At 40.7% G+C, this 20,683-nt stretch overlaps 1 protein-coding gene across 6 annotated transcripts in view; it reads right to left on the bottom strand.

Annotated features, from left to right (window-relative positions):
• Rhot1 (ras homolog family member T1) overlaps window positions 1-20,683 on the bottom strand; it is a 65,144-nt gene that overhangs the window by 42,722 nt on the left and 1,739 nt on the right. For all 6 annotated transcript variants that reach the window (XM_031350596.1, XM_031350598.1, XM_031350601.1 and 3 more), the window contains exons 2-6: window positions 9,974-10,032; window positions 7,115-7,196; window positions 5,572-5,615; window positions 4,759-4,812; window positions 4,047-4,099 (exon numbers count right to left, since the gene is read on the bottom strand). In XM_031350596.1, coding sequence (XP_031206456.1) covers window positions 4,047-4,099; window positions 4,759-4,812; window positions 5,572-5,615; window positions 7,115-7,196; window positions 9,974-10,032 — 292 coding nt within the window. The remainder of the gene's footprint in view (window positions 1-4,046; window positions 4,100-4,758; window positions 4,813-5,571; window positions 5,616-7,114; window positions 7,197-9,973; window positions 10,033-20,683) is intronic.

Below are 20,683 nucleotides of genomic sequence, written 5' to 3'. Positions count from 1 at the left end.
AAGGTAGGACTTCTCTGTATATCCCTGAATATCCTGAGACTCCCTCTGTAGACCAGGCTGGCCTAGAACTCAGAGCTCTACCTGCCTTCTGCCTCCCAAGTGCTAGGAAGAAGGGTGTCACTACCCTGCCCAAGGAAGATGATTTTGTTATAAAGACAATAAAATTATGAGCTTTTAATCACTGTAAAAAAAAAAGAGAGATAGAGAAAGAAAGTAGTAAGAGAAAAAGGTTTTTAAATTTTTTTCTTTACTACATTTCTGTGTCTCTGTGTCTCTCTCTCTCTGTGTCTCTCTCTCAACTCTCTCTCTCTTTCTGTGTATGTGTGTGTGTGTGTGTATGTGTGTGTGTGTGTGTATGTGTTCAGAGAACAACAGTTAAGAATCAATTCTTTCTACCATGTGGATTCTAGGGTTTATTATGCCATAAGAATTGTTAGCAAGTGTCTTTAGAAATGGCACTATCTTGGCCTTAAAAGCTTTTTAAAAATATGGTGGCTTGGGGGGCTACCGCAATGGCTCAATGGTTAAAAGCACTTGTTCTTGCAGAAGATCTGGTTCATTTCCTAGCATCTACTTGGTGGCTCACAACTGTCTCTACCTCCAGTTCTAGGAGATATGACACCCTCTTTTGATCTGTGAGGGCTCTGCTCATGTACACATGTAATAAACAGACAAGTAAGCAAAATACACTCTCTGACAGAGAGCAGACAGAAAGTTTAAAGATCTTGTTTTATGTAAGTGAAATCTGAGATGCCTATGGGAAATCTAAATGGGTTATCGAAGACATCAGACCAGTGGAGACTGTTACATGCGAGTCCTAAAGGACAGCTTGGAACAAAACAAATCATTTTACTAGATTCCAAACTCCGAACACAAACTCCTGCAGCATTTACTTTAGCATCCTTACCCTCACTGTGATTTTTATTGCTTACATTGCCCAAAAACAGACTCCTAACAAGATTAGGAAGAATTAGTAAACACAATAGTTTATTTAGAAAAAAAAAAGTCTAAGCTCAATTGTAAAGTCCCAGGCTAAAGAGGAAGCATCTATTATTTCTGACATTCTCTGGCTATGTGACTAATATAAAAAAAGAGTCCTAAGGAAGAATAGGTATGTACCAAAATAATCTACAGATGAGGCTCAGGAAAGAAGTTACTATAAGATCTATAATTGGCTTGGCAGTGCACACATATAATGCAGCAATTGGAGGCTGAGGCAGAAGGAGGAGGTAAGAGCAGGAAGATTACAAGTCTGAGAACAGCCTGGGAAATAGAGTGAGATTGTGTGTCTCCAAGATAAAATTAAACTAAATAAATATATAAAATAAAACCAAGGTCCACAAAGTGGCCATAATATTTTAGTGACAGCAAAGCCAAAGTTCTAAAACCAGTGGCATAAATGGGTTCTTCATAGACACTGGCCAAAGTATGCTCTCTTTTCCAGAGTGGCCCTCCTAAAAATAGCCCCAGGAGAAAGCACCAAGAGCATGTGGATGCTACAGCCTGTAAGGCTCCACTGTCCAATACAACATTCTATGATGATGGCCTTGTTTGGTTTTTGAGACAGGGTCTTTCTAAATAATCCTGGCTATCCTAGAACTCTCTAACCCAGGCTGGCTGCAAACTCATAGAATCACTTGCTGGAATTCAGAGCATTGCCAATATGCCCTGAAATGATTATGATCTTCAGTGCACTATTATCATAACCACCTCCCACAAGTAGCTACTGAGCTTCTGAAATGTGGGTAAGTGGATCAGAGGAGCATAGACTTTTGTTATTTCATTTTAATTCATTTAAATCGCCACAAATGACAAGAGGCTAAAGCACTGAAGAGCTGAGTCATTCTCTTCTTTCCACTTTGTCACAAGTTTAAGAAACAATGAAGAGTCATCACAGAGCTTCGAGGCCATGTAAGTTAGTCTCCCTTCCACAAAGAAGTTAGACAGGGGCATCAGGTTTCCAGAGAATAAAGATCAAAAATGCTGACAAAAGAATCCTGAAAACTTGATTAAAAGGGCCAGTTGGTATATAATTAATACTTAAAACATGATTTTTCTAACATTTAAAAAGATTTAAATAGGGGCTGGACAGATGGCTCAGTGGTTAAGAGTACCCACTGCTCTTCCAGAGGACCTGCCTTTGGTTCCCAGCACACACGTGGTGGCTCACCAACAATTATAACTCCATTTACAGAGGATCTGATGCCTTCCTTGAACCTCTGGCAGCATGCACACTGTACACCAAACTTTCCACATACACATAAATAAATAAGAAGAAATAAATAAAATAGTTTTAAAAAGAAGATTAAAATGTTTTGCTAGGAGTAGTGGCACAAACCTTTAACCCCAGGACTTGGGAGGCAGGCAGATCTTTATGAGTTTGATCAGCCTAGTCTCAAAGAAAAGGAAAGAAAAAGACTGAAGATTGAAGGCTGAGCGAGAAGGCACCAGAGGCACACTCCTTTAAATCCCAGCACTTGGCTGTTAAGGAGGAACAGGTGGAGTCTAGTGAGTTCCAAGCCAGCAGAGAATATATAGAGTGAGATCCTGTCACAAAACAAACAAACAAACAAACAAAAAAGACCCAAGGAAAAAAAGAAGAAATAACAAAAATAATTTTGTCCAATTAAACACTGGAAGGAAATACTTTCACCTGACTTAAACCGAAAGCATTTATGCAGAGAACTACCACTCTACTTGGGAAACTACTGAGTGTGTTGTCTTGCATTTTCCCTTTGCACTGTGTCTTCCAAAGAATGCAGAGAGCCTCCTTGTGTGAATTTCTAAACAGAGATTTACAGGGCAATTTAGAGATGTTATATACAAGCTTTCTAATTCAATTCTTGCTACAGCCATATGCATCCAGGATAGATATTACCTTTATCCCTGTAACCGATGAGGAAACTAGACAGCCAAATTAAGTGGCCAAACAAGATCTAAAAGGTTGCTCAGTCCCATGTTCTGCCTAGTGCACACTGTGAGCAGTCAACAATCCCACACCTCATTAAAGCAGCAGCTCAAGAGAGGACACACAATACAGGCAAAGACAGACTCCAAACAGACTCAAGCAGCAGGTTTTGAACAAAGTGTGGAATTACTAAAATACTTTATCGGTCAGTAACTATTACAGTGTCAGAGCTGTTTTCTGCTTTGCTCTGGAATCTACTTACTGTTTCTAATCACTCCTGCCTTCAAAAAGGTATGGTGGCATGGAGGTAGGTGAACAGGGACGAACTGATGAACCCAATGAAATAATGGCTCAGTGGGCAAAAGCACCTTTATCAGTGAGCCTCAGTTCCAGCCTGGAGCCAACACAGTAAAAGAAGAGAACTAAACACTAGTTTTTTGTTTGTTTGTTTTTGCAAGACAGAGTTTTGTGTAGCCCTGGCTGCCCTGAAACTCATTTTGTAGACCAGGTTGGCCTAGAACTCACACAGCTTCACCTGCTTCTGCCTCCTAAGCACTAGGATTAAAGGCATGTGCCACCGCCTCCTGAATAGATTTATTTTATTATTTTATGTGTATGAGTGTTTTGACTGTATGTATGTCAATGCACTACACTCATGACTGGTGCCTGAGGAGATGGTGAATGTCATGTGAGTGATGGGAATACAACCCAGGTCCTCTGAAACAAGTGCTGTTTACCGCTCCAGCTGCTCCAGCCCTAAAGCCTGCAAGCTGCCCTCTAACACATGTGCACATGTACACACACACACACACACACACACACACACACAAGCTGCCCTCTAACACATGTACACATGTACACACACACACACAAGCTGCCCTCTAACACATGTACACACACACACACAAACTGCCCTCTAACACATGTACACACACACACACACACACACACAAGCTGCACTCTAACACATATACACATGTACACAACACACACACACACACACAAAGATACACAAATAATTGAAAGAAAAACTAAATGTGGAGCATGTTAATAGCCAGTAGATCTAAGTGAAGACTTTACAATTATGTTTGTAACTGTTTCTTAGATCTTTTCTCTGTTTGAAAGAAAAGAAAAATACCTGCTGTCTTTGTCTGTTCTTTCATTTATGAGAGGAATCCATCGGCTTGTTACCTAAAATAAAATTAAATAAGGAATGAAGACATGATGCAGGTCTTCTTTGAAAAGCTGCACATCTTTAATTCTGGCACTCAGAGGCAGGGACAGAGGCAGAGGGATTTCTTGTGTTCAAGGTCAACCTGGTCTACATATTGAGTTCCAGACCAGCCAAGGCTACATAGTGAGAATCCTTCTTTAAAAAGAAAAAAGAAGAAGAAGAAAGGTGGGGGAGGGACCAAAAAAAAAAAATAGAAAATGCATACTGTTCTTTTAAAATTATTTTGATTAGGAGTGTTCTGTCTAAATATATGTCTGGACACCATGAGATTGCCTAGTGCCAAAGCCAGAAAAGGGCTTCAGATCCTCTAGAACTAAAATGGAGTCACAGATGAAGAACAGCCTCTGAGCCATCTGACCTTCTGAGCATCTCTCCTTTATATTTTGTTAAGAGTTCTTAAACTGCCAGGGGGTGGTGGCGGCGCATGCCTTTAATCCCAGCACTTGGGAGGCAGAGGCAGGTGATTTTCTGAGTTCGAGGCCAGCCTGGTCTACAGAGTGAGTTCCAGGATAACCAGGGCAATACAGAGAAACCCTGTCTCGAAAAACCAAAATAAATAAATAAATAAATAAATAGTAACACGTTGAGGTTAAATAGAGAGAAAATGTAAATATACCTTATCAATAGAATGTTTGTTGTTAACAGCATAAACTATGCAGATGACATTAGCCTAGAAGAAAAGGTAATAAATTAGTGTCACTTTGAAATAAAATATATACAATATCATTTAATTATCAAATACCTAAGATTTTTTTAGCCAAAGGGGGAAATTTTTAGAAAAAGAAAACCTATCTAGAAGAAGAAGAAAGTACCTGTAAAGAAGTAGAGCAAACAGTACATATTCAAATACTACCTGAGAAATTCCTCAGAAGCTGGATGGTGGCACACACTACAGAGCAAACAGTATATATTCAAATACCAACTGAGGGGAGCTGGCGAGATGGCTCAGTGGGTAAGAGCACTGACTGCTCTTCCGAAGGTCCTGAGTTCGGATCCCAGCAACCACACGGTGGTTCACAACCACCCATAATGAGATTTGATGCCCTCTTCTGGTGTATCTGGAGACAGCTACAGTGAATTACAGCTACAGTGTACTCATACACATAAAATAAATAAAATAAATCTTCAAAAAAAAATATACCAACTGAAAAATTCCTGAGAAGCTGGGAATGGTGGCACACACCAGCAAGTAGAAGTGAGGGGATCGAGACATGCCTCAATCACACCAGGAATTCAAAGCCAATCTGGGCTACAAGAAACTGTCACTACCCAACTGTCCTTCAGAAAAAGCATATTCTTGGTAAAAGAACTAAAAAGATAGACTCATCGGATTATCACTGTTTACATGAGCAGACACACACACACAGACACAGACACACACACACACACACACACACACACACACACACGATGTCCTTTTTACACGTACCTGTGATATTTCTTGATGAAGTTGTTCATCACTCTGTTCTGCTTCTACAAATGACAAAAGCCAGTGTTTTATATTTTAAAATCTTTCATAACTAATCATCAAGCTAACAAAAAAAAAATCTATGTAATAACCACCTAACAAAATTGACATAGATGGTTCCCAGCAACTACACAGTAGCACATAACTATCTATAACTCTGGTTTCAGGGGATCCTACACCCTTTTCTGACCTCCATCAGGCATGATGAACATAATACATTTACATACCTTCAGGCATAAATAAATACTCATAAAAATAAATGATAAAGTGTAGTACCAGGCAGGAACCCAACAGAGGCTAATGCAGTGAAAGAAAGGCTGGTACGAGAAGGAAGCCAGCTAGCAGAGAAGCTAATTCAAGAGGACAATTCCAGCACAGAAGGGCAGAGGTCTCTCGCCAAATATCTAGGCCACTATCTGATCCAGAGTTGAAAAAGGGTCAGGCAAAAGAGATCAACAACTCAAGAAAGGAGACTGAGAGCTTCAGAGCCAGAAACCTAGACAAAAATTGCAACACAGAGCGCAAGAATACAGGATCTGGACACTATGAGCACAGTAGGTAGGAGTAATAACAAAAAGGCCCAGAGGCGAAACTGTAGCTAGACAATGAAGAAAGCAAAAATTCCCTTTCTGGGCTGGTAAGATGGCTCAGTAGATAAGGGCTCTTGCTGCCACGCCTGAGTTCGATTCCAGGAACCCACATGGTGGAAGGAGAGACTGAAGTGCAGCAAGGTATCCTCTGACTCTCACACATACCAACCATAACATATTCATGTCCACACACATAATAAATAAATATATCAATAACATGTATAATCTTACAATGAAATAGTAAGTTGACTTCTGGGTTTATGTGGTATATATGTGTCTACATATCTGTGTGTTCACATGTGTGATAATAATGTCAGGGTTCTTCCTCTATCATCTCACTTTGACCTGCAGCTCACAAACTGGCTCGACTGGCTGTCTCTGCCCAATGCTGCTGTTACAGACACAGTGCCCAGCCTTTTACTTTGGTACCACGGATCTGCTTGCAGGTTCAGCAAGTACTTTAACTTCTAAGCAATCTCCTCAGCTCTCAAACTGACCATTTTTAATTCATTTCTTTTGTAACAAAGGTTGAAAAATTAAAGAACACATATAGAGTTCAACAAATCATAGTATATACATGTCTTTGTATGTGATCTTGGAAGTTAGTATCAGTCTAGGAAAACACTGGGTAGAAGAGCTATATCCCCAGCCCCTCAACAAATTCTAAAATTCAGAAACACGTATGTGTATATGGTACATGCATGTACCACGTGTCTGTGTTGGCCAGAGGCACTGGGTAACCCCGAGGCTGGAGTTACAGGTTGTGACTCTGATGTGAGTGCTGGGGATTGGATTCGGACCCTCTGCAAGAGTAGTGCATGATCTTAAACATTGTTAAAAGCTCAATAATGTTTATTTCAGGGCTATTACATTAACTTCAGAGCCTCTTTCACCCACCAAAGGCCCCCCTTTACCTGAATAATCGACAATGTGTGTTGGAACTCTTTCAGGGGTGACATCAGCTGGAATGGTGATTTCTTCTGCTCGGGGAGGAACCTTTATTTGACAACAAATATAAAAAAAGAATAAATGTGAGCTGGGCAGTGGTGGCACGTCTTTAATCCCAGCACTTGGGAGGCAGAGGCAGAGGCAGGCGAATTTCTGAGTTCAAGGCCAGCCTGGTCTATAAAGTGAGTTCCAAGACAGCCAGGGCTATACAGAGAAACCCTATCTTGAAAGCAAAACAAAACAAAACAAAAATAATAGAAATAAATGTGGTGAAATTATCATCACACTCTGCAGACTTATCATTACCTGTTCAGAGATATCTTTGTAGGTATTCATTGTATTTTAAAATACTTTGAGGTACTTTATCATATAAGCAAAACTACAATAAAAACATTTTTAAGGGCTAGCAAGATGGATCAGGAAATACAGATCTTACTAAGTCTGACCACCTGAGTGTGACCACCAAACCCTCATGGTGGAAGGAGAAAACCTACTTCCGCAAGTTGTCCTCTTGCCTCCAGATGTGGTGTACTGTGGTGTGTACGCACATAGAGAACTATAATAACTAAAAATGCAACAAAATGTAAATAAATAAATAAAAGACAAAACAAAAATGCAATAAAATAAAAATCAAAGGGGAAAATAAGTTTCCAGCTGAGGTATAACTTGACAACAGAGCAAATGTCCTGCCCTAGGTAAAAAGGAAAACACTCTACGTTTGTAGTTAGAGCACACACTAAGGATATCTCAAGTTTTTCACAAACTTAAAAAGATTCAATTTGATACTGAAATATTAGGTTTTTTAAATATATGGTTCTTATTCTACTTTGTTAAGAATTTAACATACTTTACAAATAAGGAGCTACGTTAATCCAATGCAATCTTGATGGGTGTAACTCAGTGATAGAGAACTTGTCTAGCACATGCAGGCCCTGGGCTTAATCTTCAGCCTTGGAAAACCCACAAAAACCACAAAACAAAATGACCGCCTCCAAGGTAACCAATACACACAAATGTTATCTATGCTAGATGAAAACTGGCTCCATAAGCCTTGTGTTTAATAATTCCATGTTTCAGAAAGACTGCATGTTTTTAACAAAACTGTCTTGTGGAAGCTCAGTCCTTTCTTTTTAATTAATTAATTTTCATGTGTATGGGTTTTGCTTTCATGCATATCTGTTAACCATATGTATACCTGGTGCTACAAGAGGCCAGAAAAGGGTACGGGATCCCCTGACGCTGGAGTAACAGACACCTGTAAGCTACCATCTAGGTGCTGAGAACCAAACCTAGGTCCTGTAGAAGAGCAGACAGTCCTCTAACTGCTGAGCCTTCTCGCCAATCCCAACTGTATGACTTTTAATTATGGAGAAAAAAAAGTATCCACACTCAAGAGGAACACACTAAAACAACTCTAACTTCAGTTACACATTTAAAATTTATTTATTCCTTCTGACAGGGTCTCTCTATGCAGTTCTACATGGACTGGAACTCACTACAGTTCCTTAAATTTGCTTATTTACTTATGTGCGTGGGCATCATAGCACACAAGTGGAGTTCAATGTGGAGTCAGTTTTGTACTTCCACCACGTGGGTCCTGGAACTAAAATCAGGCTGTCAGTCTTGGCAACAGGTATCTTTTCTCACTGAGCATCTTGTTAGCTCTTCAGTTAAACTTCTGCAGAGAACTTGAGGTATTACATCTTAATTCTCGATTAATGTTAATGATTCCACAATATACTCCACTTTTCAAATTAAGGCATTACTATTTGATTCTTATTTAATGTAAAGAGGAACAAAGCAACAGCCATGGAATTGTGACTGTTGAAACTGCTACCCAGGGGAGAGGCACTCAGCAGTGAACTGAAGCTCCCGCTTGATATGCACAAGAGCCTGGACTCAATCCCAGCTACCGCAAAAATCCAGAACAACGAAGAACACTGCCATGTGACACATCAAATTCCTAGCTCAGTAATAAAACTATAAGATTATTTCTTCCTAAACAAGAATAAAGGAAGGATCAATGCAAACTCTGAGATTAATTTGATTTTTACTTGTGTACTTGCATGGTACATGTGTGTGTATTTGTGGGGGGGGTGGGCAGAAACCTACACATGCCAGAGAGTATGAATACCTAGGAGCTAAAGTTATAGGCAGCTACGAATCACCTAACAGGTGCTGGGAATTGAACATGGGTTCTCTGGAGTACATCAAATGCTTGTAAGTACTGAGTTATCTCTCCAGCCTCAAACTCTGACATTCATAATACTTTGGAAAAACAAAAACAAAAAAACAAGTGCCGGGCAGTGGTAGCACATGCCTTTAATCCCAGCGCTTGGGAGGCAGAGGCAGGACAATTTCTGAGTTGAGGCCAGCCTGGTCTACAGAGTGAGTTCCAAGACAGCCATGGCTACACAAAGAAATCCTGTCTCTAAAAACCAAAAAAAGCAAAAAACAAAAAAAACTTAGGTTCTTTCATAAGATGATGTCCTCTGTAAACTAATGAGTTGTTCATTGGGTTTTTTTTAAGATTTATTTATTATTATATGTAAGTACTTTGTAGCTGTTTTCAGATACACCAGAAGAGGTCAGATCCCATTACAGATGGTTGTGTGCCACCATGTGGTTGCTGGGATTTGAACTCGGGACTTTTGGAAGAGCAGTTAGTGCTCTTAATTGCTGAGCCACCTCTCCAGTCCACTAATGAACTTTTTAAAAGTCCTAACTGTTGAAGAAATGCATGAAAGTGGCACTGGTATCATTAACTTATTTATTATTTAAAACAAACAAATAAACAAACTACCACAAAGAAATTAAATGTTTACCTCTTCTGGAAATTCTTCACTGACCAGCGTCATAATCAGTGATGTCTTCCCGACTCTAGCTGTTAAAAGAAAAATCATTACTTAATAAAACATTTTGGTTGTACAGAAACTCAAATGCAATAGTCACATAGGGAGCTGACTAGTTGTGTAAGGGGAAAGACAACTATAAGGCCTTTTCCGAAAGCCACCTGCAGTTCGGGTGTACCAGCACTTCCCAGTGCCTGCCTATAACTTCAGCCACCTGGGGAGGTGGCTGAGAGAACCGGATGTCAGGTTTGAAGACAACAGAATACAGTAACAAAACCTTCCTGCATTAACTACTCAGAGAGTTGTATAAGAATCTATCCCATGAGGCTGGCGAGATGGTTCAGTGGGTAAGAGCACTGACTGCTCTTCCGAAGGTCCTGAGTTTGGATCTCAGCAACCACATGGTAGCTCACAACCACCCGTAATGAGATCAGATGCCCTCTTCTGGTGTGTCAGAAGACAGCTACAGTATACTTATTTATAATAATAAATAAATCTTAAAAAAAAATCTATCCCATGATATAAGAGGCTTAATTTTCTAAATTAAATTTCTAAAGATCATTTCTAAATCTTCACCTTTACAAATAATGTTGTAACTCATATTCTACAACATAAATTCCTTAAGTGGAATTCAAGTTAGCACATGGGCTGTTCTGTGTTTAATGACTTTATTATGTTCACAAGAGAACACATCAGCTTACATCCTTAGCAACACGAGGACCTCACAGTGCCTGTATCCCTCCATGGCACACTCCTTCCTTTTTGTTCTGTATTTAAAGGGTTTGTAACAAGGCAAAAAACCAAACGTTTTCTGTCTCAGTGATCTTTTATAATAAAGGACAGTTAAAATCTCACTCTTTATTCAGAAATCTGACTTCTCTACTCCAGTTAAGTTTCTGATCATGTAGTTACTACTGTCAAACCTAAATGCTTACCAACTAAGTCTGTCCAAGCTCCTAGAGGAAAACAGACTACCGGTTAATCCCTGCCACAGAGGCAAAGCACAAATTTAAAATACAAGTCCAAATATGAGAGCCGGCAATTTTTAAGAGTTAAGAACAGTCCCAGCCCTCTCCTAAATGACTGGGAAATGAAGAATAACCAGACATAAGACACTTCACCGGTTACAGCACAGTATGAAATAGAGACAAATTATATGGTTTAACAGGTCGCTTCTAGCTTTATTTCTATAGACTATTGAAAATACTTTTATTTTTATTATTTTATGTGCACATGAGTATCTGTGTGTGGGCATATGTAGACACGTGTGGGTACCCAGAGAGTCCAGAAGACAGTACAGGATCCCTTGGAGCTGGAGTTACAGGTGGTTGTGAGTTCCCCATGTGGGTGCTAGGACACAATTCTGGGTCCTCTGGAAGAGCAACAAGCACCCCTAACTACTGAGTCATCTCTCTACCCCCTCTTCAGGCTTTTTGATTGTCCCATGTATAAAAAAAGAAAAAGAAAAACATGTAAAAAAAAAAAGGAAATTAACTACAAATACAGTACTATTATCCAATCTCTTGACTTTATTCACTACTATACAGAAAATGAAAATAAAAATGGCTGTCACATCTCTTTAGTCCCTTTTGAACTAGGAGCACTGTCTGAGTCAGAGTTTCATGTAGCCTAGGCTGACCTTGAACTCAAAATGTGTATACAGGTTGAGAATGACCTTTCTGATCCTTTCTTTCCTTTCATTCTCCCTCCCTCTCCCCCACAACCCCTTAAACAGGGTCTCGCTATATTTATAGCTCTGGCTGTCCTGAACTCACTATGTAGATCAGGTTGGCCTTGAACTCAGAAATCCCTTTGCCTCTGCCTCCTGAGTCCTGGGATTAAGGATATGTGTCACCACCACACCTGGCCTGCCATATGTTTTTATTTTTTTCTACTAAAAACTGCCAATAAGTACTATTTTAAGTTATTTTGGTGGTTAGATTTACATATAAAGTTAATCTAAATATTGACAATGAGATATATTCTTTTATATCTTGAACAAATATATCTTTTTATATGTATGGAGTCCGTGTGTGTTGAGATCAAACACTGGACCTCTCACAGGCTAGACAAATGCACTATCCTAGGCCAACAAAAATTTCTGGAGAATTTCTACATGTCTTAGATGTTCACAATACTTCTGCACAAGACTTCTGAGTCTTCCTTTTACAAAAATTACAGGCTTCAGAGTTATCATCAATAAAGCCAACAGTGTTTCTACAGAGCAAAATAAACTGCCATCCCTGATTCAGGTTTCCTACTTTGCATTGAAATTCTGTTAAATTTCTCTCGTTACTATTAAAGGAGACCTACCACACTGCCCAAGTTAGTCTGGCACTCCTAGGCAGTCCTCCAAGCAGCTCTCTGTGCTGAGTGCTAGAACCACTGGCGCCTGCCAGGCTAAACCTAGCCTGTGGTTTTCCATCTGTTTCTGCTTGCCCTTTTGCCTAATTCTGGTATTTCATTTAAACATTTCCCAGTTCCTAACTTTCTACCCCTCACCAACCTACCAACAATATAAATGTCTACTCTACTTTCTTCCACACCCTTCATCTTCTAGCTCAGCCTTTTGGTTACTCACCTTCCTCTCAGATCCCAAAAAATCATGCTAATGGGAAGGAGTACCATCCACCTGCAGCTCACCTGCCTCATCCCATGTCCCACTGAGGCTGCCCACTCAGGCAATTTGCACAAGCAAGGCTATTCCATGTTTCACACAGGTACATGCACTAACAAGCCACAGTGAGTTCTGTCCCCCTCCACACATGGCTTTCCTCATCCAAAACTCACTATGCCTCCTCTGTACTTTTACATCTTATCATCTCTTTAAGGCACTTCCATCCTACCACAACCTAAAGACTCCCCAGAGCTACCACAGCTCTCACTGCCTCCACTAACAACCTCTGTGCTATAATTGGTATTAAGGCACTATGAATGTAACATACATACTCACCATGTATGAGTCTACATGGACACAATAACCAGATACTTGTAAACAAGTGGCTAATAAAGCAAACCTTCTAATTTTGTATGAATGGAGGACCTCTAGCTCTAGCTGACTGAACATCTCTGCCCGAGGATAACAGCACTGTCAGGGGAAACCATTTCCACTTTCCAACACTTCTCTAATGCTTCTTTTCTTAAGATGTATTTATTTTTACATCTTGTAGGTATTTCATCTAAATGCATAGGTATGTACACCATGAGCATGCATGGCACATGAAGGCCAGAAGAGTGTGTTGGATCTCCTGGACCTGGAATTACAAGTGGTTGTCAGTTGTCATGTGGGTGCAGGAAATTGAACCCAAGTCCTTTCTCTAAAAGATAAACCAATGCTCTTAACCACTCAACCATCTCTCCAGCCCCGCAAAACTTTCAAGAGTGAGCGAGATTCTGGATTTAAGGCCTAGTACTGCACTAGGTGAAGTATTCTACAAACTGAATAGCCGGCAACCGCTGAAGCAATACAAAAATAAAATACAGCCATCGAGATGACTCAGTGGGGTCTGGTACCTGCTGCCATGCCTAACAAGCTGAATTCAATTCCCAGGACTAACACAAGAGAACTGACTCCTACAGGTTGTCCTCTGACTTCCACACATGAACACATACTCATGCATACACACAAAAATAATAAAATAACAATTAAAAATAAACTATAGGCAGATGTGGTGGCACACGCTTTTAATCTCAGCACACAGAGTCAGAGGCAGGAAGATCTTAGTGAATTCAAGGCCAGCCTGGTCTACAGAGAGAGTTCCAGGACAGCCAGGGCTACACAGAGAAACCCTGTCTTGAAAAACAAAAATGAACTATAAAAATCATTGTATCCAATCTGTTCTTAGTAAAAAGCCAAGGTTTGAATTCCACATAACAAAGTAGAGTGTGAAACTATGACAAGTGGTTTCAAAATCCCTTGCAATTTCCTAGAAACAGCTAGGTCTTTTCTTATAATTAACTATACAAGCTCATCCTATTGACAGAGCTCATTTAAGAGATGCAGGCTAGATAGCTTCAGAATAAAGCCTTGTCACAGAAAAATCCAACCTCATGAGTAGAGGGTTGGAACCTTCAAACTCATCCTAAAACCTAGAAAGAGATTGAAAAAGGTTGAGTCCAACCACATGACAATGGATTAATCATGCCTACAAAAAGAGACCCCAAATAAGACCTCTAGGCTTCACATCTCAGGAGACCTTCAGGTTAGTGAACACACCAGTGAGGTGGTACACCTCAACCCCACACTAAGCTCCAGGTCCTTGCAGAATGGTAAGTGTAATGTTTTCTAGTGAACAAGTAAACTTGAGGGTGTTGGTGAGAAGCCTCTTTTCAGAGTTTGACTAACAGGGAAGCCTACTACAAAGGGGACACTGGCAGGAATAAAGATGACAACTGAACAATCTTGAAGACAAGGACACACAAGACAGCAACCCCAAGGGTGTGGCTAACTCAGTTAAAGTCATTTGCATCAGTTACCACTCTCAGAGTGTGATTTTATTTATTTGCTCATATCCTACATCATCTAGAAAACAAGCTGAGGCAATTCCATCTAGAGCCAGCCATGATGGCACACACTTTTAATCCTAATACTCTGGAGGATGAAACAGGCAGATCTCTGAGTTCAAGGCCAGCCTCCTCTATAGAGTGAATTTCAGGACAGTCAGAGATACACAGAGAAACTCTTGTCTCAAAAAAACAAAAACAAGCCGGGTGGTGGTGGTGCACACCTTTTATCCCAACACTTGGGAGGCAGAGGCAGGCAGATCTCTGAGTTTGAGGCCAGCCTGGTCTACAGAGTGAGTTCCAGGCCAGCCAAGGCTACACAGGGAAACCCTGTGTACTACAGGCTGGGTGGTCCTTGAGCTTTCTGCTGATTGTGTCATCTCTGTTTCCCATGTCACTGTAGGAATGCAGGGGTTATAGTGCATGCCTCCAAACCTGACCTCTTAGCCGGGCGGTGGTGGTGCACGCCTTTAATCCCGGCACTTGGGAGGCAGAGACAGGCGGATTTCTGAGTTCGAGGCCAGCCTGGTCTACAGAGTTCCAGAGAAACCCTGTCTCGAAAAACCAAAAATAATAAATAAATAAAAAAAATGACTTTTAGCATTTGGAAAAATAATCCTAGCAAGGATCTTCCCTACAATGGCAGGCTAAAGCAGAAGGACTGCCATGGGTTTGAGGACAGCAAATATGAGTTCCAAGAAAGCCTTCAAGTGATACTTTCTGTCAAAAAGAGAAAAGGAGGAAGAGGGGGAGGGGATATCTATGTTGTTGCCAAGGAACAATTAAAAGTATGGTGGTTTAGCCAAGTGTGAGAGCACATGCCTTTAATCCCAGCACCTGGGAAGCAGAGACAGGTGAATATCTGTAAGTGCACTGATCATAGGTAGGTGATAGCCTGCAGGACAAATGTTGTCAATACCTATCTACCTCTCTCCAACTCTGATCAACACAGCGCCATTAGCAGAAGGAGAGCAAACAAGACATTGGAGAGCAGAGGTGTGTGTAGGTGTGTGTAGGTGTGTGTGTTTCCAAGGGTGCATTTACATGTGTAAAGTACATGTGTAAAGGTCAGAAGACAGCTTTCAGGAGTTGGTTCTCTACTTCCATCATGTGGATCCAGGGACATGATGGTCTCACTCAGGTGAGAGTTGGTAGCAAGCACCTTTGCCTCATGATTTCAGCTGGCATGAGGTTTTTAAGAAAACTATGCTGAATTTTTATGTAGAAGACATTCATGTTCTTTGTCCCATATCTACAACCATCCTCTCTTGGTTTTTGTCTCGTTTGATCTCACTGAGGCACAGACTGACCTGGAACTCACTATGTAGCCTAGGCCACAGTGATCATCTTGTCATAGCCTCCCAAATTCTAGGACTACATATGTTAGCCACCAGGCCCAGCTATACTCCTTTTTTTTTTTTTAAATGTGTGTGTGTGTGTGTGTGTGTGTATGTGTGTGTGTGTACATGAAGAAATTCATATTTCTTCACCATTCAACTCATTAGTCCAAAGGGCAGTTCTAGCCGCCTGAAGAGGTTCCTATCAAACTACATTTCTGTGCCAGACATTTGCAACAGGTGAGGCCTATTGCAAAGGGGACAATGACATAGTAAAGATGACAAGGAGGAAAAAAAATTAAAAAAAAAAAAAAAAAGAAAAAAAGATGACAAGGAGGCCAGAGCAGGGCATCAAATGACCTGGAGCTGAAGTTACAAGCACATCCAAGAGGAGGCCAGAGTTACCATTAGGTGTCTTCCTCCATTACTCTACACCTTATCTTTTGAAATAGTGTTCCTCACAGAAGATACCAGTCACTGGTCCAGTAGGCTGGCTAGCTATTGACCTCTGGGAGATTTGACAGTCTTCATTCCTACTACTTGGGGTTACAGACACATCTGATCACACCCAGCCTTGCCCGGCCCCCTCCCCTAGACAGGAGCTCTCTATATAGCCCTAGCTGTCCTGAAACTCACTATGCAGACCAGGTCAGCCTCAAACTCACAAGCCTCTGTCACCCAAGTGCTGGGATTAAGGGTGTGTACCCCAGCCAGGCCAGCTTTTCCTTTTGTTGAAGACTTATTTATATGTATTTCGTCTGTGTGAATGTCTGTGCACCACATGTGTGCAGTGCCAGCAGAGGCCAGAAGAGAGCATGACACCCTAGAACTGGAGTTATAGATGGTTTGAGCCACCTTATAGGTGCTGGGACCCAAACACAGGTCCTCTGGGAAAGCAGCCAGTGCTCTTGCCCACCAAGCCACCTCTCCAGCCCATGCCCAGCTTATTTTTTTTTTAATTTATTTATTTCATGTATGTGAGTACACTGTCTTCAGACACACCAGAAGAGGGCATCTGTAATGGGCAGATCCCCATTACAGATGGTTGTAAGCTACCATGTGGCTGCTGGGAATTGAACTCAGGACTTCTGGAAGAGCAGTCGGTGCTCTTATCCACTGAGCCATCTCTCCAGCCTCATACCCAGCTTTTTTAAGTACGTGCTAGGGATCCAGTCTCAGGTCCTCATGCCTTAGTGGCAGGCACTTTATCAACTGAGACATCTCCTAAGTCTCTAAGGGTAGATTTTGTTTCATAGGTGCTAGGGTCATAGAAAGAATGTCTCTAGAAGCAGAATATATATATATTTCATACAGAATACTTTGTACAAAGCAGTGGTGACACATATCTTTAATCCCAGCACTTCGGAGGCAGAGGCAGGTGGATTTCTGAGTTTGAGGCCAGCCTGGTCTACAGAGTGAGTTCCAGGGAAGCCAGGGCTATAAAGAGAAACCCTGTCTCAAAAAACCAAACCAAACAAAACAAAACAAAATGTAACCAGTAATGTTAACTATGTTATTTAAATGATTGGTTAATAAAGTATTGCTAATTCTATGATTAACAAGGTTGTTTTGTTAAGCATAGAATAACAAACCTAGCTAAAGGGAAGCTTATTTATTCGTTTTTGTTCTTTTGAAAAACAGTCTCTCTATTATGTAGCTCTGGCTGTGCTGGAACTTGGTAAGTAGACCAAGCTGGCCTCAAACTCAGAGATCCACCTGCCTCTGCTTCCCAAATGCTTAGAGAAAGGTGTCAAATTTGAACATGAAACATTATGTATGACCTGAAGACTAGGTTTCATGTGAATGCACTTTTAAAGACTTTTAGGAATATGTTTTGTGATAATAGTAATTCACTTTTGATCTGATCTGAATGGTATTTGATAAATAATTAAGCTATGGCAATAAATGACATTTAAAATACCTTGTCATTCTCTACAAACAAAATGTCTTAAGATTTTATAAACAGCCTAAGTTCCTTCATCTTTGCACGAAGCAGAAAGCAGTAGCATGATGCCCAGATGCATGATAATGGATCAAGAACACATCCTTTCACCGCAGCAGTACAGTAAGCTGACTGAGCTAACACAACGCCAAAACCATTCACCACTTCAAAGACAGTGAATGAAGGGGCCCTGCCTGGCTCAGGGAGGACACTGGCAGGAATACAAAGTAACAGAGTGACACAGAACAGACTTGAAATCCACAATACCAGAATGGGGGGATGCTCCTTTCTCTCTGCTTGTCCCACCCCCAACCATCTTAAAGCAACTGAAAACTAGATGTTTAAATAAGCATATTAAAAACTCAAATCATAGGCAGAGGCAGGTGGATTTCTGAGTTTGAGGCCAGCCTGGGCTACAGAGTGAATTCCAGGACAGCCAGGGCGATCCAGAAAAACCCTGTTTCAAAAAAACAAAAAAAACAAAAAAAACAAAACTCAAATCATGAGCTGGAGTGATAACTCAGTGGGTAAGAGCACTGACTGCTCTTCCAGAGGTCCTAAGTTCAATTCCCAGCAACCACATAGTGGCTCACAACCATCTGTAATGGGATCTGATGCCCTCTTCTGGTGTGTCTGAAGACAACTACAGTGTATTCTATTCATAAGATAAATAATTCTTTAAAACAAAACCTCAAACAAAACCACTTTTGACTAATACCAGAGGAATAGATATAAATGTGTCAGATCTATTTTAAAAATCTCTGACACATGCAATCATTTAATTTTAAAATCTGTGTGTGTGTGTGTGTGTATGTGTGTGTGTGAGTTTTAAGATAGTATCTCACTATGTAGCCTAGACTTGCTCAAAACTCACTAAATAAGCCAAAATGGCCTTGAACCTGTGGTGATCTCCTCCCCCCTGAGTGCTAGGATTACAAGTGTATGCCCTAAATCTAGGATTTAAAATGCAACAGCTAGGCTAAAGGCTAACAAGTATTTACATTAACTCTCAAAAAGTAGGGCCTGTGTGACTGCTCAGCAGATGAAGGCATTTGCCTCAAGCCTGACTACCAAGTTCAAGCCCCGGAACCAACATGGTCAGAAAGAACAGGCTCCCACAAGCTGTCTTCATATCTACACACACACACAAACAAATGTAAGAAATAAATTTAAAAAGTAAAGCTCAGGCTGGGCAGTAGTGCACATCTTTTAGTCTTAGCAGTTGAGAGACAGGCAGGCATTTCTGAGTTCAAGGCCAGCAAATGAGTTCCAGGATACCAGGACAGCAAAGACTACACAGAGAAACCATTTTTGAAAAACTGAAGGAAAAAAAAAGGTTTTACCTACCAAATACTAGTCATTAAATATATATATATATATATATATATATATATATATATATATATATATATGATTTCAGTTTGTTTGGTTTGTTCATTTGGTTTGTTTTTCGAGACAAGGTTTCTCTGAATTGCCCAGGCTGGCCTAGAACTCACTCTGTAGACCAGGCTGGCCTCAATCTCAGAAATCTGCCTGCCTCTGAAATCCTATATTTCAACTAAGTATAACTATACTTCTAATCCTTCAAAATTTGAGAGCATATGTAGACAAGGGCTGAGGAGCTCACTTGGTAGAATGCTTGCTACCTAGCAAACACTAAGTAAGCTTTGATACAAAGCACCCACCACATAAACTAAGCAGGGTGGGACACCAATCCCGGCTCTTAAGAGGTACAGCTGGAGGATCAAAAGCTCCAGGTCACTCACTATAGAACCACCACCCAGGCAGCCTAGCAAACTTTAGTATTTTACCTTAAATAAGAAAAGGATAAGAGAAGGGAAAAGAAAGAGGGGGAGGGAAAATATATGTATATGATATGGTTTGTTTAGTTGTTTGGTTGGGCTTTTTCGAGACAGGGTTTCTCTGTGTAACCATGCTGGCTGTCCTGGAACTCACTCTGTAGACCAGGCTGGCCTCAAACTCATAGAGATCCACCTGCCTCTGCCTCCCGAAAGCTGGGAATAGAGCCTTATACCATCACCACCTGGCTATAGTTTGCTTTCTTAATAGATGGCCTAAAGCTTTGGCGCCAACTTTCTCCTGCTCACGCTATACTGTAGATAGAGCTGAAGTCATCACATGTAAGGTAAGCGCCCAACCACTAAGCTACACCCCCTAGTCCTTGAAAATTTTTGATTAACCATCCTCCAGCTTCATCTTTTTCATTAACCATCCTTCCTGAGAAATGGCTCACAGATGTGTGCCATCCACATGGTCAGCACCGCCCTCTTGGGAAAAAGCAGCAGTCTTTTTCCCAAGCTTCAAAAGCTAAGGCTTTCTCTTATAACTTGCCCACTGTGCTCAGAAAACCCACAGAGTTGTACCAGTTCTCTACCTGGCTTTCAGTACTACACAACACATTTCTCCAAACAAAGTTTAAACTTCTGCATATTCCTAAATTATACTGTTAAAGTTGACTGTAAGTGTCCTAAGGGTGACACTGAATCTGACATTTGTACATCAGACAGTCTGTACACTAATGCTGTATCATCAATTCCTATACTGAACACCAAACCCAAAATATCTTTTTTACAAATTGAGTTTTAAAGAGCATCAAACTTTTAGAAAATACAATTAAGGGGATCACCTGCTCACTTTCCCTAATTTTGCTCCAAATGTAACAGCACCAACCCTGCCTAAAATAATGCCTTCCTTTACTGTCAAGGAACCTGTTGCAAAACAAAGAAGAAGATATCGCTATATATAAGACCTAAAATTCATAACTGACAATAAAAAAGTAAACTATGCTCTGCGAAGCAAGTTCCAAATTCTGACTAAAGAGTTCTCCTCAAAACTGCTACAAGCTACATGGATCAACAATTCATAGTAGTCGTTTCCCCT

Source organism: Mastomys coucha, unplaced genomic scaffold (assembly GCF_008632895.1).
Source record: "Mastomys coucha isolate ucsf_1 unplaced genomic scaffold, UCSF_Mcou_1 pScaffold5, whole genome shotgun sequence".
In the NCBI taxonomy this organism is placed as follows: Eukaryota; Metazoa; Chordata; class Mammalia; order Rodentia; family Muridae; genus Mastomys; species Mastomys coucha.
This window is presented reverse-complemented; position numbering and strand designations above follow the sequence as displayed.